The sequence below is a fragment of the Tursiops truncatus genome, chromosome 15 (assembly GCF_011762595.2).
Source record: "Tursiops truncatus isolate mTurTru1 chromosome 15, mTurTru1.mat.Y, whole genome shotgun sequence".
Lineage (NCBI taxonomy): Eukaryota > Metazoa > Chordata > Mammalia > Artiodactyla > Delphinidae > Tursiops > Tursiops truncatus.
Genome location: NC_047048.1, coordinates 65141589 through 65155117, shown reverse-complemented (window position 1 = coordinate 65155117; position 13529 = coordinate 65141589). Strand labels below are relative to the sequence as shown.

Here is a 13529-nt window from a genome sequence, read left to right as displayed (position 1 = left end):
TGGGGCCACTTCCTCCAGGCTCCTGGAGGACAATGGTTTCCTTCTTTCCTGTGGAGCTGGTCAGAGTTTCTACTCTGCTCCACCAGGTCCTGACCCAGGAATTTTCACTCCTTTTTCGCAGAAGCTTTGGTTTTTTTTTCCCCCCACGCCATCTGAGCAGAGGTTGGGGCAGATCCACCCCAGGAATGAGTGACTAGAGGGCTGGGCACACATTTTCCAGAGAGTGGGACGGGGAACACCAATGTGCCCAGCCAGGACCTGGACCTTGACTCATGCAGAGAGAAGGTGACCATCTGTTCGGGCCTTCACGGCCCTAGAGATGACCTCCCAACGGGTGCTTACTGGCCCGGGCACCCCAGACCCTTGCTAACCTCCCTCTTTAACAGTAAGCTCAGGTCTCAAACTCAGAGCCCTCAGCAGATGAGAATATCGGCCCGAATTGAATAAACATGACTTTGTTTGCTGGTGTTTGTTTTTACCAGCTTCCTTCTACTTATGGTAAATGAGACAGGTTTTCTGCAAATAATGATGAAAAGGTTCCCTAAGCAAAAAAGGTTAAAAAGTGTAAAGTGAGGGGACTGAAAGAAAAATTATTTACTGAGGAGTTACTCAGACATGTGAAAAATCACATGAATGGCTGGAGTTTGGGAAACGCTGGTCTAGTGCAGGGATGGAGGGGACAGATGGCAGAAAAAGAAGAAACAGCATCTCCCATCATGGCACTGGGATAGTGAGGAGAGGTTGGCTGGGCTCCATGGAGCCCCAAGACCATCCCTCCAACATTGTTGTTTGATGGGGGGAAGCCCGAGGAGCAGAAGGGATTTTTCCCAAGGTTCCCTGCGACCGAGTGAACAAGCAGGGTCTGTGGAGAATCAGTCCTGTGCCCGTTTCACTGCTCCTTCTTGCCTCCTGTAAGCTGACCCCTGGTGCCCTAAGGCTTCAGTGTTCTTGTCAGAGAAATGGGGCTGCAATCCACACTTTGCTTCTCTGCAGCGGGAGGGGTTGGCCCTGCCGGCTTTTTTCTCACCCCTATCACTTGTGTGGCTTTTGCTCTGAAATGACCTCTGGTCTTAGCTCTGCCCAGCGGGTGCCAGATGTCCCAGGGAACAGAGAGGGAACAGAGAGGGGAGGTCATCTTCCCAGGCTCACACAGTCAGACAGTGGCCAAGCAGGGCCAGCTCTCCTGATCTGAACACTTACTGGCAGAAGTGTCTCTTCATCTGTAAATGGGTACAGTTCTACCGACCTCATGGGGGGAAATGAGGTCCTGAGAGGTGGAGTGACTTGCCCAGCATCCCCAGTCAGCGAAGGGCAGAGGCAGGATTAATGCCCAAGCCTCTCCTCCCCACTTCCTCCCTGGGAGCCTTGGAGCCAGGGCAGGTGAGGGAAAGTGCTGGGACATGCCCCTCCATTCACCAGCTGTGTGACCTCGAGTTCATTCCTTGCCCTCTCTGTGCCTTGTGGAGATGCCATAGGAGAGGTGGGGGCCACGATTCAGATGTCATGAGTGCTCTCCCCTCTCCCCTCCTGCAGAGAAGAGCATTCCCCTTCGAATCCTCTACGAAAGGTATTGTGACTACCTGACCGAGTCGAACCTCATCAAGGTGCGGGGCCTGTTCGTCGAGCCAGCTGCCAACAGCTACCTGCTGGCTGAGAGGGACATCTATCTGGAGAATCCAGAAATCAAGATCCGGGTAAGGGCTGGCTGGGTCCCTGGACAGGTCCCCACACGTGCATGCACCTCCCTCCCTGCAACCTCAAGGTCTCCGATGCCCCAGGTTCCTCAGATCCTAGGTTTATCAAAGAAAAGCATCATGAAGCAGAATTTGGGACTCACAGCCTCTAGGAATGAATCCTAAAATCCCAGAGTAGTAGGATCATGGCACTTAGGGATCTCAGACTCGTGGACCCTTAAAAGCTAAACTACTAATGCTAGATTCCCAGGTCCTGGGGCCCTGGTGGGGCAGGAAGGGATGTGTTGTTAAGGGCACAGACGCTGGAGTCCATTTATTCATCTATACAATGGGTGTTGTAAAGATTAAATGTGAGTCTACAGGAAGCACATAGAACCACATCCAGCACGTTATGAGGGCTCAGTAAAAACTGACTATTCTTATCACCAACTTCATGGTCATCATAGTGATTCACCTGGAGGAGTCACAGCCCCAGATCCCCAAATGCTGCAGTTACAAATAAATGGTAAAGAGCAGAGCAGGAGGGAGTGAGCACTGTGTGCCAGACAGTCTGCTAGGAGCTTGCACATATTAGCTCAGTTAATCCTCATGAGAACCCTGCAGTCAGGCATTTCTGTTCTATGAAGAAACCAAGGCTCAGAGAGGGTAGTAACTCTGCCAAGGTCACACAGTGAGAAAGGGTCAGAGATCAGCCTGGCTCCAAAGACTCTGATCTTTCCACCCTAGACCCTAGAATGAGGGAGGCATTTTACACATCCTGTGGGTTGCGTGGAGCCTCACTTCAGCTCCACGAAGGAGGCCTGGGCAGGTGTCATCATCTGTGTTTTCCAGATGAGGCGAGGAATGTTAGCGGCGGAGCTGGGCAGACATTGGGCCAAACTGCAGCAAAGATGGAGATGGCCCAGTTGGGACCCTGCATGCCCTTGAGGGGCTGTGGGCTGCTCTCCCTCCGTGCTGCCCCTGACATCTGCCCCATGCCTCCTCTAGATCCTGGGAGAGCCCAAGCAGAATCGCAAGCTGGTGGCTGAGGTGTCCCTGTGGAACCCGCTCACCGTGCCGCTGTCAGGCTGCACCTTCACCGTGGAGGGGGCGGGCCTGACCAAGGAGCAGAAGACCGTGGAAATGTAAGTGCTGGTCCCTCCAGCTTGGGGGCCTGGGAGCAGAGAGCAGATGCTGCGGGGGGAAGGGCGCCCTCCGGCACTGAACCCAGGCCCGTAACCCCCTCTTCTCCCTTTCCACACACCCACCCACACACCTGCCTAATATTCCCCCGTGTCTACGCCCAAACACCCACACGTTAGCTGCGTTCTGTGCACATGTGTTCACAAACCTAAACAGGTACATATTCGCTAAGCACCCACCTCGGGACACCCGAGTCCTCACATGCACACAGGTGTACATGCGTGCCTGTGTGGTGTACCCTCATGGATACATATTTATATATACGTACACTTACAAGCATACACACTTCTTGTTTTTCACTTTTTCATTGTAATTTATATAGAGTAAAGCATACGAGTCACGTATGTACAGCTCAATGCATTTTCATGCATGTGGTCACGTGAGCATCCGCACTCTTACCCCCAAGCACACCATCCACTTCCATGTACACACACACACACACACACACACAAACACACCAGCCCCTCTCCACATAGGAGGGCAGATGGCCCAGGCCTTCGGAGAGTGGTGAGCGGGACCCATTGTATTCCGTCGGCACAAAGCTATACATCCATGGAGTTTCTAGGCTAAGATCTCAGTAGTCACGTGTCATCCTGGCCTGTCCCCATTGTGGGGACCAGGCCAGGGCCCTGATCTCACCCTCTTTCTCTCTCTCTCCCAGCCCACACCCCGTGGAGGCGGGGGAGGAAGTCAAGGCGAGGGTGGACCTGCTGCCCCTGAACGCGGGCCGCCACAAGCTGGTGGTGAACTTCGAGAGCGACAGGCTGAAGGCCGTGAAGGGCTTCAGGAACGTCATTGTTAACACCTCCTAAGGGCCCCCGTGCCAGCCGAGGGCCCCCAACTTGACCCCAATCTTTATCCCAAGGTAATGAGCAAAATTTGCCCCTTATTGGGCCCCAGACCCCAGGGCACGGTGGGCTGCCTATGGGGCCTCTTTGGAATCAAATGTACTTCCGGCCCATATGGTCCCCCTGAGCCTGTCTCCCCACCTTCCTCACCTGTGAGGAATGTTTTGTGCCTCCACAGTAGGAGCCCTGATCTTGGCTGACTGGGCCTGGGGGGTGGGCCGGGGAGGAGGGACTCCAGCCTCCCTTCCCAGCCCAGATGCCATTTGGAAAGCCACTGACCACCTGCCATATTGTTTGATCAACTCCAGAGCCCCTTCCCTGGGAGCAGGCGAAAAACAGTGTGCCCAGTGACCAGATCAAGGAACTCAGCTCCCTGGGGTGTCCTGAACCCCTTCCCCAGATTGTGCCCAGGCCCCAGGGGCTGTTGGCAGAGCCTGAGCAGGTGCAGATCGAGAGGGTCCCAGGAATAGCCCAGACCCAAGCTCCCCCCACATCCCAGCAGCCCTGGCCCAACAGTACCCCCACACGCCGCAATTGTGAGGCACCTACTAAGTGCTTCCTGGGCTCACACGGCCACCAACCTATTTAATTGCCATGGAAAACTGCAGAGTGGGAGCCACTTTCTCAGTGAGGAGACTGCAGCTTGGAGAAGGGAGGTGGCCCGCCCTGCACCGCTGGATAGTTGCAAGGCTGCTTAATATGAAGGTGCAGGAATGGAGCCAGGCCTTCTGAGTCCAGGGCCCCGTTCACCACACCAGTCCTGACCTGATTGTCAGAGAGGCCATCTGGGGCCTGATCAAAAAGGATCCAGTTCGGATGAGGAGGTGGGGAGGAAATTGGAGGGGTTAGAGCCCTGGGTTTGAGCCCCAAGTCTGGCCAGCCACTGCCTTCCCCTCTGTGGGCCTCAGTCTGCTCATCGGTCACAGAGTGGTTGAACCAGCTCATCTCCAAGGCCCCTTCAGCTCTGCACTTCTGGTGCCTTATATGACTCAGCCTTGCCAATGACATTGAGTCTTACTCCCTGGCTTCACAGAGCCTTAGGTCACAGGCCAGGGTGTTTTGGAGAATGAGACCATGACCATGACCACCTTCCTGCCCCCAGCCCTGTCTGAGTCCCCCACCTGTGCCCAGGCATCTTCCTTCAGAGCCCAGTTCTAGGGGAAAAGAGCCCCGGAGGCCCCTGACCTACCCATGACCCCACCCACCACAATGTGTAGACTTCACAGGAGCCTTAGTTGCCTGTGCTGGTCACTCACCAACAAGGCTGGCATCTCAGCCAACCCCTCTTTGAAGAGCCAGGGCCCTAGAACACAGCCTTTGCCCCTGACTAAGCTCGGGGACCCCACAAGTTGCCATCTCTGACTTTACCACTCATTCTCTCCATGTGACTGGGCCTCCCTCAGCCTGGAAGAGGGAAGTGGGGAGAATTCTGTATCTGGAGTGGGGTCAAAGACTCCAGAGTCCCCCAAATCCCAGAGAGGGATTTGGGGAAAGTCACGCTGATGCACTTAGAACTTTCTGCTTTGCACAGGAAGAAGCACTTGAGCCGAAATATATATGTTCTATTCTGTATACATATTGCTTGATTTCTCTATGGTTTTATAAATACTTCTGGGTTCCAAGCAAGCAGTAGATGTGCTTTTGAGCCACAAAGAGCAAGTACTGAAATAAAAGAGTTTATTTTTCACATTCAAACCAGGTCTGGTCTGTTCGCTGCATGCTTTTGAGGAGAGTGGGTGGGTGAGCTCACTTAACATCTGGACCAGCCACTTCCTGCCTAAGAGCCTTTCCCTAGCCTCAGCGCCGCCCTCAGATCTAAACTTTACTGGCATTCAATGCTCTACAACTGTCCAGCTCCACCTCCAGCCTCTTCTCCAAACAAACCATGTTCAGACCAGAATGAACTGCCTGTATCTCTTCTAACATCCTGTGTACTTGTCAACCTCTTAGCTTGGAGTGCCCCTCTTTTTCCTTACCCAGCTTGTGAACTCCTATTCATCTTGTAATGCTTAACACTAAAGTCATCCCTTCTGTGAAGCCTACCCAGATTTCTTCTCAGAACCCTGGAACATGGACAACTCAAACATTTATCACAGTGACTTTTAGTTCCATGTTGATATACCTGTCCCGCTCCCCATCCTGTCTGAAGTCCCAAGGGCAGAGACCAAGAATCTCTTAAACAGACACTAATAAATGCTGGATCAATGTGTTTCAACTCAGCTCCCATAAGACCAGTACTGTCCAGTAGAAATATAACGTGAGCCACAAATGCAAGCCATATATGTAATTTAAATTTTCTAGTGGCCATATTAAAAAGAGAAAAAGAAACAGGTAAAATACATTTTAATAATGCATTTAATTTAAACTAATATGTCTGAAATATTGTATTGCAACACATAATCAACATAAAAATTATGAGTGAGATATTTTACATTCTTAATTTTCATACAAAGTCTTTTAATGTGGTGTGTATTTTACACTGACAGCCTGTTTCAATTCGAACTAGCTGCATGTCAAGTGCTCCATGGCTGCAGGTGGCTACTGGCTACTACATTGTGTTACCAAGCAAGGGCTCGTATGCCTGCCACACAGAAAGCCAAACTCTGACAGTGGGTGTTTGCAGCAAAGTAAGGTTTTATTTGCAGGGCGCCAAGCAAGGAGAATGGGCAGCTCATGCTCAAAAGACCTGAACACCCCGATGGCTTTCAGGGGAAAGACAGTGTGAGGGGATATGGTCTCAGGATGCGTGATCAGCTTGTGGACCTTCTTCTGATTGGCTGGTGGTGAGGTAACAGGTGATGTTTCAGGAATCTCAACCTTCTGGTTCCAACCAGTCTGGGGTACGTGCTTGTGGTCAGCATGTAGCCGCCATCCTCCACCTGGGCGGGGCGGGGGTTCTTAGTTTCTACAGAGCAACTCAAAGATATGCATCAGATTGTTATCTATATCCTTTCAGGAGGAACTGGGAGCCCTGTGACTCTATGGTCTTCATCATTAACTGCTTGAATCTGCTCTTTGGAACTCAGGGAAGGCCTAGGAGACTAAAGCCTTTTTTTTTTACAAACAAGAAACAGGGGACACAGAGGGACTTTTGTACCTGGGAAGACCCCACAAGGTCCTGCTTGGTTTCAATCCCCTCTTTTCGTTGATACTCTTCAATCCTTAGGGGAACAGGGGTGGGACAAGAATGTGAATAAAGTTTTGGACAGAGAAAGATGAATCATAAACTCAGCAGGGGAACTCAGTTTCAGGGGACTCAGTTTCAATTGAATGGTTCCAAGTCTAGACTGATTCCAGGAGCGTGGGGATTTGGTCATTCATCTCATTCCCCACCAACGAAGCACTAATCAATGTTTGTTGATTAAATAGATGATGGAAGACAGTCTCTGCCTTCAGGGAACCCATGTTGAAACATCTGACATGCACGCAAAAAATAAATCAAAGTGTGACATCACATTTTCGGGGTGCTAAATCCTTCTGTTCCTTAAAAACTACACCTGGGTCTGGCCTTGATGGCCTGAGCATTTTATCAATTAGTGACCAGCAAGAAAATAGAAAACACTCGGCTATTTCAGGTGGAGAGGGAGTTTACAAGGGAAACTGACTCCAAAAACATCTGAGATGCTGGAAGAGCAGAGGGAGAAGGAGTGGTACCCGGAAATAGGGAAGCAGCTGCCACCCAGGATGCGCAGGAGCCCAGGAGCCGGTCCCCGCCACCCAGCTGCTGGAGGCACTGTCACTCCAGCTCTGGAACCAACAGAGCTGCCGAATCTACAAATCCTGCCGAAGTCAGCCCTGGTAGGAGCCAGAGGCAGGCTGGCATCTCTCATCCTCCTGCCTTCTCCCCACTGGCAGATCCTCACCAGAAATAGCTAGCGAGGGGCTCTGGCAAATATCATTTCCAGGCTTCCAGCCCCTGAAAAACAGACATGGCGAGGCAAGGGCTTGGGGGCATGGAGTTGAGTAGCCGATGCCTATGGCTGCTCCCTTTGTAAGAACACCCTTCCAATCATCTCCACCTAAGGAACTCAGCTTTCAAAACCCTGCTCCAGGGAGACCTGCTCTGTGAAGCCTTCCTGGACTGCAGCCGACTGCTTCAAGCTCTGTTCCCCTTGGCATATGGTAGAGAGCCCTTTACAACACTCAGGTTAGCCTGGCTTAGGACCAGCTGCTGATGTGCCTGGCCCATGCTCTGGAGCACCCCAGGAGCAGAGTCAGGGCACACCTCACACAAGGGGGTCACCAAGTGGACCCGGTACTGCCGACTCTAGCTCCCAGGCCTGACTGCCTCGCCTCCTAGAGACAGGGCTGCCCCGGCCAGGTCTGCCAATGCTGGACAGATTGGGAGGCGCCTCCTGACCACCCCCTAGGCCTGCCCCACCCCTGAGAGCTCACTAGCCAGGAACCCAGGAAGGAGGAAGGTTTTGCTGGCCACGAGGGCCCATTAGAGACAGGGGGAAAGAGCCTGAGCTCCTTCTGCACAAACCAGAGGCAAGGGTTGAGTCTGGGGCCCTACACAACAGTGCTGGGCACAGCTCCGCGGCAGCTCAGAGCTACTGGGCCCACACCAAAAGCTCGGCTCATAGCCCAGGTGGCAGGGGCCTGGATTCTGGAGCCAAACAGACCTGGGATCAAATCCTGGCTCTGCCACGGGTTCACAGTGTGGCTTCAGGCAGGTTCTCAACCTCTCTGTGCCTCTGCTTCCTCATCTGTCGAATGGGGATGATTTGGTGTCTACTTTCATGACTGGTGTGTAAGTTCAATATAACAGTGTCCATAAAATATTCAGCTGGCTCCTGGCACATTCTAACCATAACAGCCAACTTTCCTCCAGGTCAGCAACATTTATATGCACTGAGTTCTTCACTTCTGAAACAATCCTATCCAGTTTTCCCCCCTATTTTACAGCTGGTAAGGTGCAGAGTGGGGAGACTTGAACCCAGGCAGCCTGCCTTCCCCAGGGCATGGCCTAGCCTAGAGGAGGCCCGATTTCTACTGGAACCCTCCCTTCCCACCAAGTGCTAGGGTGCACGGGACACAGGCCTCCAAAAAAGCCCCCGTGGAATGGAGGTCTGATCCGGTCTATCTTTCCACCCCCAAAAGTCCCTCTCCTTTCCAGCTGCTCTTGTTTACCTGGGATGCCTGCCAGCTCCGCCCCTTGGTCTCAAGTCAAACCCAGAATAACAGAACTTTGACAGAGTCCAAGAGGAGAGGCTTAAGTGGGAGGGCCAGGTAGGGGCCTCCTAGAGGCACATGTGCCTTGGGGCCAGGACTAGGTCATCACATACACTTTCCCAGCCTCCCCACTTCCCTCCCGGACAGGCCTGAGAACACACACAGAGACGCACACCCACGAGACCGTGAAGTCCTGTGTCTTGTTTCAAGATGCAAAGTCCAAAGTGTTCCATTAAAAGCAGAAGGAATGACAAAAAAGGTGGTGCATACAGCCTTGAGAACGCAGGAACTCTAACAACCTGAAGTTGAGCAAGAGAGGCAGACATGAAAGACCACGATCCACATAATTCCACTCGGACAAAGTTCATGAACTCATCTGTGGTGTTAGAAGTTGGGGTCGTGTTTTCCATGGCAGGGGAAAGACTGGACAGAAGCACGAGGGGGCTTTTGGGGCACTGGGATGGCTTTGATTTTTTTCCATCTGGGTGCTAGGTAAACAAGTACATTCAGCCTGTGAAAATGTGTCAAGTTCAGAAAACATAGTACTTGAAGTTTCTAAAATTAAGTCCAAAGTGGGGTGGAGACTTGATCCACAGACCCTGGCCACTGGGAGTAACAAGTCTTCCATCAGCAGCCCCCAAGGTCTGAGAAAGCCAGAGCTAAAAGGCTCATAAACATAGTTACCATATGACCCAGCACTTCCATTCCTAGGTATAAACCCAAGAGAACTGAGAACATATAACCACACAAAAAGTTGTATGTAAATGTTCATAGCAGCATTATTGATAATAGCCAAAAAGTGGAAACAAACCAAATGTCCATTTGGTTTGGATAAATGGATAAATAAATGGATAATGAATGGATAAATAAATGAATTTATCCACGAATGGATAAATAAAATGTGGCATATCCATACAATGGAATATTATTTGGCAAGAAAAAGGAACCATGTACTTATACATGCTCCACCATAGATGGACCTTGAAAACATTATAATCAGTGAAAAGAAGCCCGTCACAAAAGACCACATTTGTATGAGTTCATTTATATGAAATGTCCGGAAGAGGCAAATGTATGGAGATTCAAAGTAGATTAGTGACTGTCTGGGGCTGGGGGGCTGGAGGGACTGGGAGGGGGTGACAGCTAAAAAGCATGGGGTTACTTTCTGGGGTAATGAAAATGTTCTAAAATTAATCGTAATGATAGATGCACAATTTTATACTAAAAGCCATTGAATCATACACTTTAAAAGGGTAAGTTGCAAGGTATATGTACTATATCTCAATAAAGCTGTTTAAAAATAAATAATGAACAGGGGGAAAAAGGAGAAGGCTGAGCCCCAGAATCTGACTTGATTCAGATTCAGGAGGTCTGCCTGGGTGTGCTGGTGACCTTGGGTAAAACTCTTCCCTTCTCTGGGCCTTAGTTGGCCCTGCTGCCACAGGGGAGAGGAGAGAGTAGCAGCAGAGGAGTGCTGAAACACCACTGATGTGGGCATCATATCCATGACCACATAGGCTCCTGGCCCAGCCTGTGGAGTCTGGGGGTCCCCCAGGGCTAGTAAACCCCTAATCATTCATGAGATCTTTGCACTCTGGTCACAAGCGCAACGTTTCCTCAACAGCCTTTAAAAATGGGAGAAGAGATGCTTTTCCAAACATTGCTTTCAGCCACTGCTCCATGTCAAGGATACCAGAGGCGCAGTGGAAATCCCAGTTTCTCTCTAGGCCCTTAGTCAGTTCCCAACTCCACGTCAGCTCATTCCAAAGTCATCTGGAGTAAACATACAGAGAGACCAAGGAGAAATGCCAGCCAGACCTGGTGAGACAGGGATCCGCCTTCACTTGGTAAGTGAAGCCCATTTACAGATGGGGAAACAGGCACAGATGGGGCAGGGGCGGGTCCATGGTCCCAGATCCAAGGCTGAACCCAAGGACTTTCTCTTTCCACTTGTCTTGAACAAGCCTAAGAGCCTACTGTGTGCTCAGCCTGAGGTGCTCTCCAGAAGGGATGAGAGAGGGCCTCCGACCAAGTGTGGGCAGCCCCTCCCCAGGAGTCCTGGGCCTGTGTCCCATCTCCCCTCTCTCTCTTGCTGTGTGACTCTGAGGAAGCCACTTTCCCTCTCCAGGCCTTTGTCGCACTGGAGCTCCCAATTACTGCCCTGTCACCCAACCCAGGGATGTGATTATGATGGGAACAGGCCTTATAAACTGTAAAGGGCTGTAGAGATGGAAGCCAACAGGAACTCCAGCCGTGAATGAGAAAGGCAAGATCAAGGCGAGCGACTGAGGCTCATGTATTTAACCAGTAGTAGCTATGGGGTCAGCAGAGGTGGCTGCTGCCTGAAGGGAAAGGATGAGGTGGCCTGGACCGGGGTGTGGCTGTCTCGGAGTCATCGGAATGGATTTGAGGTACACAGAGGAGATCCATTCATTCAACAACATCTTTTTTTGCCCCAGCTGTGGACCAGGTGCTGCATTAGGCCCTGGGGATACAGTGGTCACCATGGCAGGCCTGTCCTACAGAGTATTCAAGCAGATCACCAGTGTGAAGTGAGATGTGTCAGAAAAAAAGACTAAGGCTCAGGATAATGGGGCCGTCAGCACAATCGTAAGAGCAAGGGTGCCACGCACCCTTTTAAATGCATCACATGCATGAACTTGCTGGGTCCTCATAACACCCTGTGAGGCGGGAGCTAGTATTACCCTCTCCACTCTGTGGGCGAGGAAACTGAGGCCCAGAGGGGTTACGTGACATGTCCAAGATCACACAGCTAGAAAACAAGGAAGCTAGGATGCCAACCAGGCAGGCTGGGTTCACAGCAACTGCTCCTAACCTCCTGCTCTGTTGTCATCTGTCTTGTGATGTGGACTTACAAAACAAGAGGGTCTTCGACAAGGAGGTCAGGGAAAGCCTTCTGAGAAGGTGATGTGGAAGCTGAAACCCTAGGGAGGAGGAGCCAGCCCAGGGAAGGGTTGGGGGCAGGTTCGGGGTGGGGGAGGTGGGGGCAGAGGCCATTTCCCAGAAAGCTGATGCTCTAGGTTCTGGGACCCTCACTTGTGTGGGGCCTTGTTCACACAAAGATCACAGGCAGCTGTGGAGTACTGCAGGCAGGGAGGGGAGCCAGATTGCTATCAGGAAGCATTTCAATGTAAGCATTTCTGGGAAATAGCTTGAAAAATGCCCAGAAGAAGGGAATCTGAAACTAGCAACTCTCCAGCAATTTATTATGATTTCTTTTCACATTCTTCATAAATAATCACTTTTGTACTCAATTTTATATTTGTAATTTTATCTTATATTCTTTTTATTAAAGGTGGTCCCCCCGCCCCAAATTAAAACTAAATTCATGATGTGATACCACAGCCTTCTCACCAGAATGGTTAAAATGCAAAGCAAAAGAAAAAAAAAAAATCGAATTGTTGGTGAAAATATGGAACAATAAGAACTTTCCTATGTGACTGTGAGGGGAATGTAAATAGTTATGACCAGTTTGGAAAACTATTTGCCATATCTTCTAAATGTACAATCATTTATCTTTATGAGGCAGCAATTCCACTCATGGATGTTTACCCAACAGAAATGAGCCCATATATTTTCTGAAAGACATGTGCAAGAATGTTCCTAGCAGTCTTTTTTTTTTTTCTTCATAATACCCCAAAGCTGAAAACAGCCTAAAAGTCCTACACTAGCAGAACAGATATATAAATTGGTATAGTCATTCAAAGTGACACTACAAGAAAGAATGAGAAAAAAATAAATGACACCTACATGCAACAACTTAGTTGAATCTCACAAGCATGTTAAGGAAAGATGCCAGATGCACGGTACACTGAATGATTTTATTCATGTGAAGTTCAACCCCAGGCAAACTCATCTATGATGTGAGAAGTCAGACAGTGGTTGCCTTTAGGGAATGGTTAGTAACTGGAAAGGGGCATCAGGGAGGCATCTGGGGTGTTGATGCTGGGCTGATTGTTGAGCTGGGGGCCGGTTTACATGGGTGTGTTCAATTTGGGGGAATTCATCCAGCCATATGCTTATGACGTATGTTTTTCTATATGCATGTTGTACTTTAATGAATGCTTCCCTCTCCAATGGTATAAGCTTCAAGCCCCTTGAAACCTTGACTTGACCTTGAGACCAGAGAAGGGTTTGGTATTACCATGCAGTGGTTCCCACTGGACGGTTGTGAGCAGGAGGTGATATGATCTCCCTGATGCTTTAGGAAGCTCCCTCCAGCCACCCCAGGGAGGGAGTGATAATGCCAGGGTAGCAGAGGGGAGGCTTGGGAGGGGCTGCAGAGATGCCCAGTGAGGGAGGAAGGGCAGAGAATTCTTCCTGGGCGGGACCTCAAAGGCAAGACAGGGGCGGAGGAGGTGGAGGTGGCTGGGAGGATATTTTGGGCAAAGACAGGGAGACTGAAATAGAACAGGGGCAGCCAGTGTGGGGGGCTGAGGAGGAGAGGGAGGGCTGGTCTTGATCATTCCAGAATGAGCTTCCTTGCCCCCTGCCCGGCCAGGCTCAAGCTCCAGCCCTGCCCAAGCCTGGTACACCCAGCTCCACATGGAAGCCAACTCTCTGTCAGCCAACTCCCCCTTCATTCCTTCCCAGGCCTGGTCAGCTCTGC

At 50.7% G+C, this 13529-nt stretch overlaps 1 protein-coding gene across 1 annotated transcript in view; it reads left to right on the top strand.

Annotated features, from left to right (window-relative positions):
- The window catches only part of TGM2 (transglutaminase 2), a 33362-nt gene extending 27943 nt beyond the window's left edge, over positions 1 to 5419 (top strand). Inside the window, exons 11-13 of the mRNA XM_073792990.1 lie at positions 1534 to 1694; positions 2682 to 2818; positions 3538 to 5419. Of these exons, the coding sequence (XP_073649091.1) occupies positions 1534 to 1694; positions 2682 to 2818; positions 3538 to 3688 (449 nt within the window). The 3' untranslated portion in view covers positions 3689 to 5419. The remainder of the gene's footprint in view (positions 1 to 1533; positions 1695 to 2681; positions 2819 to 3537) is intronic.
- Positions 5420 to 13529: the final 8110 nt, after the last annotated feature.